The sequence below is a fragment of the Lepidothrix coronata genome, unplaced genomic scaffold (genome assembly GCF_001604755.1).
Source record: "Lepidothrix coronata isolate B3197 unplaced genomic scaffold, Lepidothrix_coronata-1.0 Scaffold89, whole genome shotgun sequence".
In the NCBI taxonomy this organism is placed as follows: domain Eukaryota; kingdom Metazoa; phylum Chordata; class Aves; order Passeriformes; family Pipridae; genus Lepidothrix; species Lepidothrix coronata.
Genome location: NW_016690269.1, coordinates 268543 through 287032, shown reverse-complemented (window position 1 = coordinate 287032; position 18490 = coordinate 268543). Strand labels below are relative to the sequence as shown.

At 48.5% G+C, this 18490-nt stretch overlaps 1 protein-coding gene across 4 annotated transcripts in view; it reads left to right on the top strand.

The window, feature by feature from the left end:
* Positions 1–18490, top strand: part of PAX5 (paired box 5) — a 121938-nt gene that overhangs the window by 9434 nt on the left and 94014 nt on the right. For all 4 annotated transcript variants that reach the window (XM_017821124.1, XM_017821123.1, XM_017821126.1 and 1 more), the window contains exons 4-5: positions 3591–3655; positions 5635–5763. In XM_017821124.1, coding sequence (XP_017676613.1) covers positions 3591–3655; positions 5635–5763 — 194 coding nt within the window. The remainder of the gene's footprint in view (positions 1–3590; positions 3656–5634; positions 5764–18490) is intronic.

Genomic DNA, 18490 nt, shown 5'->3' with positions numbered 1-18490 from the left:
AGAAGGGGAGCTGAGATGGCCATTAAGTAGGGTGGCAGTCATCTGGGAAACAGGGGAGCTCAAGGCATGGGTGCCATTCTGTCCCCTAACACCTGTTTTGTGTTGGTGACGCTGGCCCAGGCCTAATTTCAGCATGAATATCACCAGGAGAGTTTGGTTAATGGTGTCCAAGGACCTCAACCATCTGCTTGTTACATGGACGCACTTAAGTGGCCTCGAATTGCTTTTGTAAAAATGCAAGGTAATCTCATTTGAAGCCTCAGTCCTGTGTTTGGGAGTTTTGCTACAACCTTACCAGTCAGGGCTGGGCTTGCAGGGGGGTCTGGAGGGGCTCCAACTTACTACCTTCTCTGTTACACCTTCTGTGCTCACCACTTCCTCCCGAGTTGAGCAATGTATAAGGCTGGTGCTAGGAAAACCCAGTGAAATACTTCATGATGGCTCTAGCCCTGCCAGAGCAACAGTAAAGGATGAATACTTGGATGGCAGAGTGCTTGGGCAGCCTCACACACCCCCACGGCAAGCAGAGTTCTTTCGTTTGCACAATGCACCAGGCTTCCACCTCACTACTCTGGTGAGATGATTTTCACTTGTGCAACTGCATGCAAATCCTTCAAATGCAGCTTGCTATAAAGTGTCTCATTTGTGTCCACAGACATGAAATAAATTGATGCAATATTCTTTTATTGGCTATCACAACCTGATTTGCATTCATGGAGTTGCTGCTTGAGTAGCCGGAGTGGCTTCCCCAGCGTTAGCAGAAAGTGCAGTCTCTGCCTTGATGGACTGAACGTCGAGTCACACGTTTGTGTATCTAAGGGAAGAAAGTGGATCAGTTCACGCATGGCCCTTGCTGTTGCCTGGGAACCCCTGACTTTTTGAGGCTCTAGAGCAGCATGTAGTAAATATGGACATAGTGTCTTCAGTTTTAAAGAGAGTTTGAAAAATAATACAGATACGAGGAAAAACAAAGGAAAATATCAAATAATTCAGGGAAAGCTCTGCTTCCACTAATGTCAGATGGGGTCATGTGAGAAGTGTGGGTGCTGTAAGCAGTCCTATGTTTGTATAGGAGAACTTCAAACATCCTCCAAAAAACTACAAAAAGGGCACTCACATCTTTAGGAAAAAGGGAGATTTAAGTAGCTTCCAGTCAGGTTTTGAGGCAGTTTCCATGTTTCTCTTGCTGTGTTCTTGTGTGTTTCCACACTCATGAATGCCCACATCCCCACTGCCTTTGTATCAGAAACCCATTTGATGATCCACCACCAAGTTTTTTGCTGCAAATCCAATTCTTTCTCATCTGCTAAAATCTTTTTTTTTTCTCAGAGGTTTGAAATACCTTTTAAGAAATGCATGCAATCTGTTTTGATCAGTTGGTGTAGCTGGAGAATAGTTTTTGTTGGCCTAGGACCTCATCCTGAAAACCCATCCTGAACAGCCATGTGACAAAACTTTGAATTCACATCAAAACACTTGGCTTAAATGCTAAATCCTTCCAGTTCCAGTAGTCCGTGATCTTTATGCTCATATTTAATATTGAGTATATATTTTGAGGCTTTGCTGGAGTGGGAAGGATGCAGCCCTGTGCCCATGATGCTCTTGCTCTCCACTGAGATGCAAATCAGGGGCTGCCTGGTTGTTGCACACTTGAGCCCACCCAGATCTTGCAGCATAGTTCCCGTCCTCCTGCAGCTGGCATTTCTGCACAGAGGAGGACAGGGCCGCTGCGCTGTCCCCCTGCTCCATGGTGCAGGGGGCTTCCCTGGAGCTGTGCTGTTCCCTCCTAGGACGCTGACGGTGCTCCTGCGAAACACTGGGGCTATGGGAATGGGTTATTCCCAGCACATCCCTGCTGCCAAGGGAGCCTTTTACCAGATGAGTTTAGCTGCTAACCCCATATTAGAGTAAATAATAATTACTGTTATTAATTAATAACATTAATATTAATAACAGGCCACTCTTCCATAGCAGGAGCAAGTCTCTGTGATTAAGACTTAATTAATCATTGTGATTAGCTTTGCCCAAATAAGCTGAGAGCTGTCCAGCTGCTTCAAACTGCTCTAGCCCTCCAACCCTCCAGAGATGAAGATGTTTATGTGTCACAAGGCCCTGGACACACTTCTTTCACCATGACAGGCTTGTACAGGGGGCTGTTTCCACTCTCACCCATGCAGGCTCCATTGCTTTGGCTCCCCCACTAAAGCTGCTGTCACAGCTGTTCCTGCCCATTGTCCTGGGCTGACTGTCCTGAGGGTTGTGCTACTGGGACCAATACACTGACCGTGCCTGACACCCAGGGTCTGGCAGCCAAAAGATGGCTTGTGGACAGACCAAACCCCTGCCAGACTCCGTCAGACTCCTCTGAGGATTGGGAGGGAAAGGGAATGGCAGAACACCCTCTTCTGGGATGGGGTTGGGTGTCACCAGTGGTGGTCCCTGTGCTGGCTCATGGCGGGGCTTTCCAACAAGGAACTGCTGTGTGTTCCTGTGACCCCCACACCCGTTCCGCCCCCTCCTCTCCCATCTTCCAGATACACGGCAGGCAGGAATGGCGGAGAGTTTGTCTGGCACAGAGGGAAGAAATGCTCACTGTGACCTTGCTGATGTGCCAGCAGTGCCTGAAGCGGGGGAATGTGTGGTGAGCCAAGGACATGACTCCTTCCAGCCCCTTCCACCTCTGCTGCAGTCAGAGGCAGAGCTGTGTGACCTCTGGAAGTGTTTCTGACCCTGTCTTTTTTTTTTCCATAGCACATGGGCAGGTGAACACTGTGTGTAGCATCTCCCCAGCATCTCTCTTTGTAGCTGGTGCCCTTTGTCCTGCACCACCACACATGCCTACTGCTTTTTCTATATCTCTGAATTTTTCCTGATTGGTGCAAATATAAATCAGACCAGAGACTGATGTCCCCAGTGATGACAATGTGGGCATTCAGGTTTTAAGATTGACATTAGTTCCCACATGTCTTTTTTTTTTTTTTTTAATAATAATTTGGCTAAGCAGCTCCTTTTCTAAGGTGTGTGAGTGCCATAGCTGGGGCAGTCTAGGGACAGCCTTGCAAAAGTGTCCCATCACCCAAGAGTGCAAACCACAGCCTGCTGGGACCTCTGGGCTCAGAGAGGTCCAGCTTCCTGGGGAGGGGGTGCTGGCCTGGTGGTTGCCCAGATAGTGATGGATGTCACTTTCCTGGGTAGTGAGGACTGGGTCCTCAGAGACACCAAAGCATCAAACTCTGAAGCATTCTGAGAACCATCTGGATGCAATCCTGTGTAATGTGCTCTGGGATGACCCTGCTTGAGCAGGGAGATTGGATCAGATGACCCATTAGGTCCCTTCCAACCTGAATAAAATCACAAAATGATTCTGTGAAATGTCACCCCGACGTCCCTAATGGCAGGGGTTGGGGGCACAAATGCAGTCCTGGATCCATTCATCAGACTTTGATATTTCCGTGAATGACAAGGGGAGCATACACATGAAGGGAATTTTTGTATTGATATAGGTGTTCTGCACTGAAAAAATAGTATCTGATGACCCCTTCAATTGTGTGCTTAATGCTAAGTGGTTGTTTCTTTTCCACTGCTCACAGGATCATACGGACGAAGGTACAGCAACCACCCAATCAGCAGGTACCAGCCTCCAGTCACAGCATAGGTAAGGAAAACTTTTTTAAAAAATATATTAAAAAAAACACATAATGGCTTACAAATATTCTAGAGAACTTTTAATCATTCTTATGGACAGATAATTCTGCATAAAACACTTCAGCACACGTGTTAATGTGCCTTCTTTGTCATTCTCCAAGGGCTGAACATAGTAAATGAATTTTATAAATACTGCTAAAAGGTTTTGAATTTTACTGATTATTATGATAAATAGCTTTCACCATGAGACAGAAAATTGAAATCTAAACCAAAAAAACCCCACTAATGGGGGTCTATAGAATGTCAGATAATTAAAGTAATAAATCAAGAAAGGGATACTTATTCATAACATTTTCTGCATCATTAGTCAGTAAGTAGTTTTGAATGTGTTTTTTTCGTCTATCAGCTATCCCTTCCATAATTCTTTGTGCAGTTGCAGTCTTGAGTGAAGAGGTAGCAAAACTTCCTGAAACTTTTAATTCAGCTGCAGAGCAGTGGTGCTGTGCCTTTAGGCAGGTGATGCTGGCACAGGGAGACACCCAGGCTGGTGAGGCACCCTCAGCCCTTCCCCTGGCTGACAGTGTGTTTCTGTGGGGGGTAGATGCTGCTGTGCTGCGATGTGGCGGGGATGGAGGGGCTCGGTCAGGGCTCAGGGCTGCTTTCTTTCTGTCCCTGTTCCACGAAATCCACCATGGCACAGGTCAGCCCTTGCCCAGCAGGAGATGGTCTGGCGGCCCTAGCTCCTCTCTGCCTTTGTGCTGTTACCTGTGATTTGGTGAAACTCTTGGTACCACATGCTTGGCAAGGATGTGCTGAGACAGAGAGAGAAGTTGCAGAGTCGCTTGCGCTCTTTAGGCTTGTCAGAAAGTCACACTGCAGACCCGATGTCATCAGCCTTTCTCTCTAGGAAATGGCAAAACAATCTCATGGAGGAAAAGCATACCTTATCTCGCTATGGTGGCTTAAGGCCTGTCTCTCCTTGAGAAAAACAAGAGCAGGGAAGAGAAGAAAAATCTTTTTTCTCAGGAATTGGAGTTGATAAAGGCAGCACTAGTGTGCTCTGTGTGAGTTGTGGCTAGGGGTCTTCAGTGTGGTCCTGCAGCATATCTCCGCACCCTGTCCTGGTGGTCTGCACAGTGACTTTTAGGATGCAAGGACGTGGCAGGGCAGGCTCAGTCTATGAGCTGATCAAGTTGATGGTGTGCTCCCTCCTCTGCCTGCTTCCTTGCAACCTTGGACTCCCACGGCATCATGTGGACAGTGTTTGCAGAGTGGTGTGGCAACTCCAGACTGATGTTGGCTGTGATGAGTGACCTCCCTTGGTGGACACACCCAGTACCCTTTCCTGAGGGCTCTACCAAAGCCAAGTGGATTTTATTCATATTTTGGGGAACCTCAGGGCCATTCAGCTGTCCATCCATGGGCAACCCCAGGTGTGCAGGATCTTCATTGGCCAGGTGGTTCATCAGGATGCAGGAACCACACCTAGCACAGTAAATGCAGGTTGCTCCACTCCAAGGAGGTTCCTGTCCCAGGACCCTTTTTGTGGCAGCTCCTTTCTCTCTGCATGGCTGTGTTCCCACAAAGCTCTGTCCGCCTTTGCTGGTGACATGGGCTGCTGTATCACTGGGTGGCTTCTGCTGCCCCAAGCAATGAGTGTTCCCAGCAAGCCTCGAGAGGGGTGGGATATCTCACTGCTAAAGGAAAAGCACCTACCATCTCACAGTGCATGCACTGTGATAGGGGCCCCTTGTGATAGGGGCAAGGGCTGACCGTGCCTCTGCTCCCACTGCTGCACTGGGCTGCTGTGGCATGCAGCTGGGTTGGACTGGGTGTAGTTAGTCTGGGTGAGTGTCCTTCCTGAGCTGGAGGAGCCATGGTGGCTGGCAGAGCCCCGGCCCACCTCCATCATGCCATGGGGGCCAGTGGCTTTTGGGTAGGTTGGTGCCCATGCTGTCCTGTGACTGACTGCCAGTCCTTTCCTTGCAGCCTCCACGGGATCTGTCACCCAGGTGTCCTCTGTCACCACTGACTCTGCTGGCTCATCCTACTCCATCAGTGGGATCCTGGGAATCGCCTCCCCCAGCACCGAGAACAACAAGCGCAAGCGGGACGAAGGTAGCAGGAGCTGCTTTCTTGGGGGTGTGCACGGATGCATGGCCAGAAGGGTGGGCTGGGGCTGGGGTGGGTGCTCGGTGTGTGTGACGGAGCTGTGGATATCTCTTGCTGTTGGCTGTGGTGCGGTTTGTTTTTTTCCAGCAGGACTGTGCCAAGGTCACAGCCACGTCAGGGACCTTTGAAGTGAGCCAGTGGCCAGGAGCAGGACCTCTTTGAGGAGGGTCTTGTCTGAGTGTGTCAGAAAGCTCTGGCAGTGAGTGAGTCAGTTTTGAACCAGACCCTTGTCCTAGCTGTGGAACATTTCCCTCCTGCCAGGGAACAGGGGAAGAGTCACTATTGTGTTGACTCTGTGGACATCTGAAAGAGGAAATAGCCACAAAGAGACAGAAAATAAAGTGCAGAGCTGTCTGCCATGATGTTTCTCTAAGGTCCTTCTCAGCAGGGGCTTTTGTCAGTCTTGGAGGGTGGAAGTGAGCACAGCCTTTTGGGATTGGATATTGCTAGTACTCCTCAGATCCACCACAAGGTTTATGGTCCTGTTTTGTTCTGCATCTTACTGAAAGCAATGCTTTGGAGAGAAGGGTACCAGAGATGGACTAGAAGGACCATTCCTTTCGTTTTGTAAGAGCTTAAAGAGAGGAGCTGAGGCTGTGGCTGTGAAGTGGAGGGAATGTCAGAGCCATAGTGGGGATGCTGCAGCGGAGGATGTGGAAGTCTCCTGGAGGAGGAATCCCCTTCCTGCTGTGTCAGGCTTCTGCATCTTCTGGGGAGCATTCATGTTCCTCAGCTCCTGCTGCTGGTGTGGGTCCAGCACTGCCCTGCAGCCTGCATGGATCTGCACCCCTGCACTGCCCCCGCTGTCCCCCGCTGCCCAACCTCTCCTGGATGGAGGGGGTGGTGGATGGGTGTGATGAAGCTGTAGTGGCATTAACCCCCCCTCTCTGTGGGAGACACAGCTAAAATCATGCCAGCAACCTGGTGCCTGAGTTGCACAAACAAGACGATGTGCCTGTGGATGCTTTAGTGGAAGCACATGATCAGAGTCAAGCTAGATTTACTGAAACTGGGGGGAAAACTGCCAGAGGTTGATGGGGTCAATGTCAGCTATGTGAGAACTGGTCTGATGGTGGGAGTACAAATGTCCCTGTGCTGAGGGACTTGCTGAATATGCTGTTGTTACTCAATCCTGTGATTGTACATCTGATACTTTTTTCCAAATCCGGGCCACAGGTGCTTAGTTAAATATATGCATTAAAGGAGGTAGGGTGGAAGTTTTGTATTTTATCAGCTAGGTCAGGAGAGAGGCTGCCTGTGTTGAGACCACATGGCTTCTGTGTCGCAGCACTCTCCTGAGCTGCCAGTTTTTGGGTGCCTGTGAGAAGGCTCTGGTTTAACAGCAGAGAAAAGAATGAAGTTCTTCCTTGAAAAGCAAAAGCAGTTCCCAGAAGCAGGGCTGAGAACCTCCCCAGCTTTTGCCAGTTCACATCTAGAAGTAAGCATGTGATATCTAAGCAACCCCCATCAGTCTGGCAGGATGAGTCATGGTTTTCGAGCTCCTAAGTTGGACAGTAATGCTGTCCTCAGCAGGCTGTTTAAGCTACTTTTATAATAGGCTCAGAGCTGCAGATTTGAAGAGGTATAGTCAAGTACTCCTACGTCTTTGTCTGTTGGGAGGATCCCCAGGAGCATCCAGAACCCCTCCCCATCCTGCTTAGCACAAGGTCCCTCTGGATGGGTCCGAGTGTGTGTGAGGTGCCCATGGAGGTGTCCCAAAGCTCTGTGCTGCAGGTGACAGGGAGCTGGGTTGTATCTGCTATATATGCCTCTGACGCAAAGAGGAGAAGCGTGTCACCTAATTATGGCCTGTATCATGATGTAGATGCACAAGGGGGCAGAGTTAACTTTACCATTTCGTGACTTTGAAGAGGCTCCCTCAGCAGCAAACCCCTCACATCGTGTCCTTTGCTGTGATGTGCCGTTTCTTGATAGCTGTTGGAAGGTTCATGCCTGCTGCTCTGCCTCCCTGTGCACGTTTGCTGGAGCCACCTGCTGTGTAGCACTCGTCTGGCTGTTCTGGCTACCCTTGGCCTGGGGGTGAGGTGGGTGGACTTGCCCCTCCATCTTCCAGCTGCATTGAACACTTGGTGTGATTCATTACCCAGTTTTGTTCTCCTTTCTCTTGACAATTTTTTAGCAGATGTCACCAGTCTTTAACCCAGTGGGAAGCTTGCTGAGTAGCAACAGGGGCAAGCCAAATCAGACAGTCTTTATTGGTTTATATAGCTGAAGGTGTAATTTTTTTCCCTGTTGTAATATGGACTTGGAGCAGATGTGTCTTCGTGGGGGATCGGTTGCTTTCACTTGTGGTTAAAGGACATACTACTGGAGACTGACACGAAGAGCAGGCTGTTCTGTAACAAGGCAGAGAGACACTGCAACCTCCAGCAGTAGAGGATGATAGGCACCAGCCTTGCTGTTCTGCCTGCAGATTGCCTCCTTGAGTGTTGTGGATGCACATTTGCCTGGCCCCATGGCTCAGGGAAGGCCTGTAGAGGTGCAGATGGGTGATAAGGGTGCTTGGAGTCATTGTGCTGTGGTGCCTGCCCTGAATGGGGTCTGTTTTAGGACAGCAAGACCCCGAGTCAGAACAATCTGAATGCTCCATCTAGTGCCCACAGCCAGTGGACACGCAGGGACAGGTTACACTGCACTGGCCACGGTAGGGAGTGGTGGTCTCATAATGACACCTGACAGGGTACATATTTTGGGAAGTGCTGAGCATCCTCTGTTCAGAAGTCAAAGCTTTCTGAAGTGGGGTTAAATAATCCTTGTCAAGCACTGAGAAGAGGGCAAAAGGGAGCTTCGTCCCCAGGTGGGTGCATAGGAGACCAGGGCATATTTTGGGGATGAAGGAGGCTGCTGGGCTGCTCTGGAGTGCTCTGACGTGTGCTCTGAGGATGATGGGTAAAGAAGGGTCAGTGCATGGTAGGGTAGAGCGCACCCTTCCTTCTCCCTTCAGTCCTCTCTTTCACAGCCCTGATTTCCATCCTGCAGAGCTGTGCAGGTGTGAGAGAGATGTCAGAAGGGCTTAAGGCCAAGTGTGATGGGCCTGCTGTGTTTGTGTAACCCCAGCTGAGAGAGAGCCTGGAACAAGCACGTGTGCCCGAAACATGGAATGTGCCTCTCATCTGGGGTCTCCTTGAGAGCTGAGGCTGTCTCTGTGGCAGAGTGCCATCCCTCCACCAAAGGACTCCTGCTTTCCCAAGAGCCCAGCCCTGTACTCTGTGAGAGGCACACTGTGCCTGCTGGTCCTTTCCAAGAGTGTTCACCTCTCTGGAACAGGGGCAGTGTGTGGGGGCAATGCTGGCTGCTGTGGGGACGTGCTGAGTGAAGGAGTTCTGTTGCACCTCATGCAGAGCCCTCTGCTTGCTGGTCTATGTAGGGCTTGAGCTGCTTGGTTCGAGCACATTTGCATATGAGCCCCGCCTTTGGTGCAGGCAGCTGCCGTTTGTGTTCTGCTCCAGCTGTGATTGCTGTCAGAGCTGCCCTGGGGCTGTGGGAAGAGGCTCGTTCCGTACCATTGCAGAGAGATGAGACTGGTTGCCAGTGGGTTTAAGAACAGGAGTTGGAATAATCATGAGAATCTCCATCCTTGTGGCTCCTCCTTGCTTTTTGCAAAACACAAACCATTCCTTCAGATGGGAATGATGCCCCTTACAGCAAATACTGCATGTTATGTTGAAGTGTGTATGCCTGACTGTGAGTCTTCTACTAGCCCCCTGTTCTTTCACTCCTAGAGATTTACATGCTTTAGCAGCTTAGCCCAGTCCAAGAACACAGAAGTATGCTTGAGTTCTCACTTCTGACACAGAAATGTGCAGAAATCTCTGATACTGGCAGGTAATAAGGGCAGTGGGTGAACATGAGCAGCAGCCAAGCCAGCCTGAAATCTGTTTGCATACAGAGTTGCTCTGTAAGTTCAGGATGTCTTCATGTCTACCAACTAACACTACTTCTATGCTGCTAAAATAGAGACCATCAATGTGTAGGCACAAATGTCATCTGGCCCATCCTGCTATGGTTAGAATCATAGAATCATAGAATATCCTATGAGTTGGAAGGGACTCAGAAGGATCATCAAATTTCAGCTTTTGGAAAAAAAACCAACAAAACCCACTGTGGGGTTGTCACTGCCCTGGTCTGATTTTAGAGTGTGCAAGCTGGCATCCTCTCAGCTACTATCTGCTAACAAAGGGGTTGGCATGGAGGGGCACTGTGCCACTGCTCAGGTGTAGCCCTGGTGACACAAGATAATGCAGTTTCCCTGCAGGGATATGGGGTGTGCTAGACCAGTTGGCCTGTGTGCTTTCCTTGTGTAAATGCAGCTGGTTAGAGCAAAAGGCTACATGCATCCATGAGTGCCTGACAGCAAAGTGTCTATGGCCCTGTTTGCTCAAATTAAACAAGACGCCCTCAACAAATGGTGCATGGAATGCTCCCCACCCTCCCTTTCTTGCTGCAGGAGAGGTTTATCAGATTTAAGTATCTGCACCAAAGAGCAGACTGTATTTCAAATTTACCTTTATGGAGTCTTCTCAGAAGTGGAACAGTTTGGGGAATTGAAACCAGTGTGGCAGGAGACCTCCACTTATACCAGTTGTTTTGTTTCCATTCTTACCAATCATAACCCGATGTTTTTGTCAGCATCTAGTGCGATGAGGTAAGCGCTGGTGCTTTATTTCCTCAACTGAACTCTGAAAAATGCCTTGGTTTTTATCACAGACACGGTATATTTCCAGGTGTTTGGGTCACAGCCTTCTGTCTAAGAGGATAAGCCTCCAAGAGGGACTGGGACCCTAATGGAAATGAGAGGTAACTAGGGGTGGATGCAATCCAATGTCTTAGAGAACCATCGTGTTTTACAGTCACCACATTGTCATGAAGGGATGCCCTGGGTTAGGCACATCTGGGTATCCAAGCAGCATTGACCTGAGCAGCAGCTGAAGCTGCTGGGGTTGTTTTCAATGACACCAGTACTATGGCCACTGTTGAGATCAGCTGGTGAAGTTCTTGGCAGTGACGAAGGCGAGCAGGATCTCACCGAGTCAGTGACACGTCTGGGGACAGAGAGACAGGGAAAAGCAGAGCAAACACAACTAAACATGAGTAAGGATTGATAAAACAGAGTGTTTCTGCATCTTGTGACTTTCCTCCATAGCAGGCCCATCAACTGTGTTTTCCCAGATGGACAGAAACAAGAAGCTACAGTCACAGCTAGGCAGAGGTTTGCAGGGATGTGGGCACAAATGTCTCAGAGGCTGCATGACAGAAGGTCAGTGGCCTCCAAAGGGAGCCCAATGTGGACTAGGTGCTGTAGAGTCCCAGGGAAGTGTTGGAGTTTACTTTAATGATTTTTAGTGCCATTTCAGCAGCGCTTACTCACTGGAGTTGTTTTTACCCCAGAGGACAAGTCCAGTGACTACATGACTATAATGAGATGAAGCATTTGAAGGGAATGGGGTTTTGCAGAGTCAGCAGATACTGTTCTGAATTTCTCCTGCTGATGCAGACTGTCTGTTGGGTTCAGGGTTCTGTTCCAGGGGTTGCAGTGCAGGGTAGGCTGTCCCATCAGTTCTTTAACTCTTTGAAAGAGATGTTTTTTCCTCACCACATGGATTCTGACATCACCTTTTTAAAAGGAGTTTGATGTGGACTTTGCCATCACATTGCAGTGATGGCTTCATCTGTGCCATCTGTGGCTTGGTGGAGGCTTTTTGTTCTTTTACGTCCTTGGATATAATTTCCCAGAATAGCGGGGGGTTTCTTTTGTTTCACTCTTTATATTTACCTTTTGTGTATCTTACATGGTCCATTCTGAATGTGCTGAAGTGGCAGCAGACTCTACCCATGCTGGCAGTTTGACATGAGCCTTGATGACATCACCCATGGACAATGTTTTATTTACGCCATCAGTAACGGTGTCACATGTGGACAGTATTGGTTTGACACTAGCAGTGATGGTGTCACCCATGGATGATGGTGGATGCCTAGAGGAGGAGTTTGACTTCCCCAAGGCATAATAATAAAACCTTTGAGTGTTTCAAGAACTACCCTCCACCTGTGGGCTTATTGGTGCTGATTCAGCCACCAGACATTAGCAAGGGGAGCTCAGCAGGCACAGGATTTTTCTTTGAGAGAAAAAGAGAATATTTTGACATTCCTCATGAAATTCTAGGGAAAAAAGAATAAACGTGAGTCAGTTCAAATCTCTGCTACAGCAGCATTAAAATTACATAGTCTTAGCTTCCGAGAAAGTTCTGAATGTCTAAATGCATGAAAATGAAACAAAAAGCCATTTCAGCATCCAAACTGAGCTCTTCTGATGTTTGAGGGCAATGTGTTCACCTGAGTGCTGCTCATACAAGACAGTGGATTGGGAAGGATCAGGCTCTGCTGGCTGAGTCAGGGAGCCTGTGGGCTGAAGTCCTCCTTGGACGAAGCCGTTCAGTTCTGTGGAACAGTGAAGCATTCCACACTCTTAGCCATCAGTGTGCTTCCCAGCTCCTCTGTGATGCTCCGAGCTGCAAGCATGCTGGATGCCTGGGACTACCTGCATCCCTGGCTCTGGGGTATTGCTTCCAGCTGATGACTCCTGTGGGGTCCCTGTGGAGATGAGCATGGTCAGGTACATGGCAGTGGCTGGCAGGCAGCTGTTCTCAGAGGCGGATGTCCCCATGCCCTCGTGCCTGAGAGGTGTGGAGGGATGGGCTGGTTTTGCCCTGGCTGTTGGTGATGCTAGCCTGTTTGCAACTCAGTGCAGGAAAACTCTCTGCCAGCGCAGCTGCCCCTTCTGAGTGAGGGGTTTATCAGCTCTCTTGTGTGCGTATCAAGCATGTTTGTCGTGTTTCTCCTAATCCAGTCCCTGGGGCCCCTATTTTCTAGAGAGCTCTCCTCTGGTTCCAGGGTGAAGCCTTGTGGGTTTGCCACTGGCTTCAGCAGAGCAGAGATTTTCCTGGAGCTATGTTAATTAAAAGCCCAGACTTCCACCACTCTTTGAAGCTCTGCTGTAGTTCCAGCTATTCACATCAGGAGCTGTTGAGTGCTAGATGTTTTTCAAAAAACAGCCATGTAGGTTTAGCTAAAATTCTGTTTAGGTCACTCAACAGATCATCCTGACAGTGCCAGTATCGGGTCTGGCCAGGATTCTTCTGTGGGAATGCATTTTCCAAAGAAGAAGCAATTTTGTGGACAAGCAGGACTTGACTTGTCAGTTTTGATGGATATTTGTTATAAATGCTAATATAAAATAAAGTGGAAAAGTCACAAGCAAGATCATTCTGATTTACTGAGAAATTGGTAGAATCCAGAGAGGAGGAAACGCTGAGGTACTGTCACAATGCACATATGTACCTATGTACCTGCAGAGAGCATGTATCTATGTGCCTCTAATGCATCTGTCACCTATGTGTATATACAGAGAGAGGTGATAAAACTTTTGTCTTAGGTTGGATAAATTATATTACTCACAGACTTTCCACCTCTTAAATGACCTTTAGAGAACTGAAGAACAAAATGAAGAAAAGATTGTTTGGCTTTTTGGTGGTCTACCTGGTTAGTTTTGTGACTTTTCTTCACACAATGCTCTTGGGTGAGGCATTTCTGTGAGAGAAGGGTCACATGCTTTTTGTCATGGTGTGCGATGCTGGATTTTTTCCCTTTTTCCCCGTTTGTACGTCAGTTTTGCTTGGGTCTGTCAGCATACATTTGTGCTGTTAAAACAAATGCTTGTACTTCAAATGTGTTTGGGAAGCTTAGGGGAGCTGCAGTGGCTCAGCCTTGTTTATCCTGGAAGATAGAGATTTGGCCATTTGCAGGTGGTGCTTGAAAAGACGCAGAGGGAATTCCCACATGAAAGGTCCAGTGTCATGGCATTAAGTAAATGATTTGGCACCTTTGTGGTATCTGGAGCTATACAAATATCATGTATTTTTGTGTCAGGCTTCCCCCTTGCCCCCAGAAGAGGTAATGACTTTCCCATCACCTTGTCCTGTGTTCGTTCTGCCTGCTGGAGTGACCACCAGGGTGGGGGTGCAAGGTGGCTGGGGGTGTGAGTTGGGCGGGGTCTTCCTTCTCCTTCCAAGTCTGCTCCTGCCCCTGGGGGAGCAGTAAACAGTTCTGCAGGTAATGGCAGGTCATCTGCCTTCTCAATGGCTGCACAAAATGCAGCCCTAGTGCCAGGATTATCATGTAAGAACTCAAATTTGCTTTTGCAGTTGGTGCGAGATTTGATTCGAGCTTACTGGGGTTTTAAAGTCAGAATTATTTCTTTGGCTGAAATGACAGCCTCCTGAAATCCTAAATGATAGTGGAAAACCACTTTTTCTCTGTTGGTGCTTTGGGAAGCTCTGGAGTTTATATTTTAAGCTGTAATTGCTGTTGCTGCCAATCAGGAAGTTCCTTATATGCAGACAGTGCAACATCAGTGAGACTCAGAAAATGGAGGTGTCTTGAGACAAGAGGCTTTCTTCAGTTCAGTTTTTGTCTGCCATGGTCTTTGTGTGTACTGTTTGCATGAGGGTTGTTCATTGCTAGAGGTGGTTGTGCAGTATTGATTGAATCCTGCCCATTTTGGCTTGTCATGGTGTTTGCAGAATAGTCCCATTTTGTTTACTTACAGCAGACGCGGTGACTGCATTTTGCACTTTGTGTGGTTTTTAGCTAGTTACGTGAATAGCTGGTCATATCGAGTCTTCAGGAGCATTGGACTCATACCTACAGGCTGTCTGTATTTCCTGGATGTGCCAGAAGTCAAGAAAAACCCCTTAATAAATTTCTCATGGTATAGTGATGAGAACATAAGGGAGCTCAGAGAGCTGGTAATGCTTACAAAGGCAGCATTTGCTGAGTGCTCTGCTGGAGCACAAATCCCGGGACAGGTCTTGCTCTGGGAACACAAGGGAAGATATGTTTTCAAGAGTATATGAACTGGCTCAAGTGTAGCCAATGTGTGCAGGACATGGAAACATGCCATCACCCCCAGTACTTAGGCTGTGTGCATGCACATCCTGAGGCATGGGCAACCTGAGCCTGTCCAGTGGCTCTCTGGGGTCCCAGACATCCAGCAGCCCAGGCAGAGCACAACAGTCATCATCATCAATCAGCAGGAGCTTTGGGACATTCATATATGCTGCAAATAGCCAAATCCCTCTTCTTATTCTTGTTCTACTTGAGCAGACTTTGCAGATGGAAAAGGAAGACTAAGTTGGGAAAATCTTGAGGTGCCCTTGTGTCATTTATGTGTCAGACCATTCTTTGGAAGGTCGCACAACAAAGAGTTGGTTAGGTGCATGTTGGACTGCAGCTGCCAGTCTACCCTGAATATGGTTCCTTTGAGTTAGACAGATTTGGTGGTGGAGACTTTTAAAACACTCAGACCCTTCAGAAGTAGTACTGGTTTCTCAGCAGCCTCATATCAGGCCTCAAGATAGGCAGCTGGTCTCATATTTTGTATGTTGACTGGAAACCCTTCAGCGATACTCGCCGGTTTGGGGTCAGAGTCTACAGTGTGGGGATGAGTGCATTCCTGGTCCCCTTACTCAAACTCTCCTGGGCTGGAGGTGAAGGCAAGCTACCAAACTCACTGGCAAGTAATTTCTTAGAGATCTCTCTGAGATCATATTTGCTATCTCCTGTGGCTGGAGAGGGCTCAGGAGCCTCCCTCTGTGTCAACTGGGCTCCTCTGGATTTCTTTCCATGCACCTCTAATGGATTTTACACCTGAGCGGTTATTTTTGGTGGTACAATTCCTACCTGTCCCAAGTGGGACATTTTGTCTCTTGTTACAATTCACAGAGTTAGACGGGGCTGCTGGTTTCATGCTGTGCAGCATCGACACATGATGCCCTTGTAAACATTGCTGTCAGCTGTGGCAATTCCATCTCTATTGTCCCAATAAGATTTCATGCTTGACAGTGCCTGACTTTTTTGTCTATAAGTCAACTAATAAGAAATAGTCATGTAGTGGGCTTTTCCTTCTATGATTCCTTGGATTGCCAGTTGCTTCCCCAAGAATTCTTTCCCCATTCTTGCCTGGATTTCCCCCAAGGCAGAAGGACACAGGAGGTGGCATTTCTGGAATAGCAAGGTTTTGTGGCGCAGCAGAGCCTGACTTTTCCTGCCTAGCCCCAGTGGAGGGACAAAGAACAGTCCTCATCCATCATGGCCTAGGATGGTAGGGCGGAGAGTGGCCCAGGACTGTTGCAGGTGCTCAGAAATGGGAGGAACATAATTATAGGCATGCCTGAATCCAGGGAAGGTAATTTTGGAACTGTTTAAGTTTGTGGCTTTGAGTTGGCAGAAGTGTTTGGTTTACCTGTTCTCCCTCTCTTACACCCAAGTGGTCCTTGTTGTGGAGTCATTTGGTGCCTGATGGTTCAACCACCATAGCATCTTATGGGGTCAGTTTACTTTAAAGGGATGTGAGGATGAGGAGATGCTGGTCCATGGTTCCTTGTGAAGTTAGTGTCCAGTGTGTCAAATCAGTGAAAACCTCTGAAGCTTCTTGGTCTTGTTCCCACACACCAGGACACACTTTCAGAGCCTTGTCACAGCTGAGGCAAGTCCCTGAGAATGTTTCCTCCTAGAATGTCATGGATGAAAATGTAGCCCTCGAGCCAGTAATTTGTCTCTGGAGTGTGAAACTGGTGTCACTCCACCGATCAGTGAAGTGAAAAACTTGTTTGGCACTGAGGTATCCACGTGTTGTTCTCCTAGCCACCACTGGGGCTGGAGTCTCTGCCTGATATAGGCCACCAAGGACAAGTTCTTGTTAAGCTTTCCGAGATGCTCACATCCTCTGTTTTGCTCCTCTCTTGAAGACCATCACTTCCTACAGAGGCTGTGAGAGGAGCTGGTGTGGTGGCAGTGATGGGCAGGCGAAGTTGGGCAGGGGTTGGGGGCTGTCCTCAGCATGCGGCTGCCATGCAGAGCAGACCCCTAGGACAGCAAAGGAAGTGGTGATCTCCAGCTAATCAGGTCCTGCTCAGTGGAAGCTGTCAGCACTGTCCTCACTTCAGGAGAGACAAATCTTCCTGTGCAAACTGTGAGTTTCAGCATTGCCTTCTACCACCAGCCATGGCAGCATGCCTGCTGTGCACCCATTTGTCACCCTGGAGACAAAACCAAGCCAAAATCATTAATCCCTGCTCTGTCCTGTGGCTTGCCAACTGGGAGGCTTTCCTCACCTCTGATATTTAAAAAAACCGTAATGGCGCTGCTTGAATTTGCTTCCTGACACCCATGCTGAGTTTGTAAGCTGGTCACATCTAACCAGTTACCACAAAATTGATTCTGGAGCCTTCTGTTTAGAAACCTGCAAGGTACATCCCAGGCAATCATGCTATCTCCATCAGGCACAGAATGAACCAGTCAATAATCACCATTGCAAAGGGTGCAGAGGTCTTTCCTATTACCCCTGATTTTTTTTTTTTGTGAGCATCTCTACATAGGTAATAGTTATATGGATGGACAGATGGAATACAGATTGTTACTATGCATGCATACACATATAATATATATGTGTGTATATACAAGAAGAGACAGTCATAGGTATGTACGTGTACACTGATGTGCTCACTGTAGCTGGTTCTCTTCCCTTTGGGTCACATCGTTCAAAGATGTGGGGCTGGGTTTTTAAACCAGCTTTAGCCAAACCTGTGGATATAATTGCCAACACCATGACAGTTGCCTTGGTAGCTGGCAAGCCCAGAATAAACTCACCTGGATTTTTATAAGGTGCCAAAGAACTTTTGAATATATTGCAGATAGTATGTAACAGGTATGACTTGGCTCATAGGAGATCTTTACTACATTGCTGTGTGTTCAGTGCTCAGCTGGAGGAAGGTGCATGTGTGGCAAGGTGTGGGCTCTCACTCTGCACCCCCGTGTACCTCGTGCTCCGCACCCCCTCATGGGCCCAGCATGTGTGCACAGCAGTGGGGAGTGATGGAGATATGGGCATAAGGTCTTCCTCTGCCTCTGGAGAAAATGTAGCTGATTTTCCCTGGGTTTGTGCTCTGCCCGGCTTTTCCCTCTCTAGGTGCTCTAGAAAGTCAGAGCTGGTGCCAGCAGGGCTGGAGGGGTTTGATCCACTGCTGTCTCCCTGTGTCAGGTGTGCTCTGCACCTGAGGGATTTCACCTCTTAATCACTGGTTGGCATTCACTTGTTCATCCTGATTGCAGTTCTGGTCCTATTTACGCTCCTGGTCCCCCTCCAGATTACACTGCTGCTGTCGGTCTCTGGCTGCTGGGGATGTTCAGTTCGATCAGGGAAGCTCATCTCAAGCCCTCTGGCCCCATTAGTGTGAAGGAGTACCACCCCCTTTCCCTTTCCCTGCAGGCACAGGCAGAGGGGCTCTGCAGGCACTAGGATGTTGTGATGGGTTATGTGTTTGCTTGTGAAGTATGATGCTTTAGGGTTTTGTGCTGGTCATCTTCACTGGTTCTGGAAGGTTGCAGCAGTGAGGGGCTGGTGTCTTACATATTGCATTGGCGCAGGCACCAGCAGATGCCATGCCTTGGTTAGATTTTTCCCTAGGTCAGAGGTGACTGAGTGCTGCTTGGGTGATGAGTGTGCACAGCTATAGCCCCCATCCCCATGACGAAGTGAGCACAACCCACTTGAAGCTGCTGGACAGGTTCATGTTCCCTGTGCTCACCACGTGTCCAA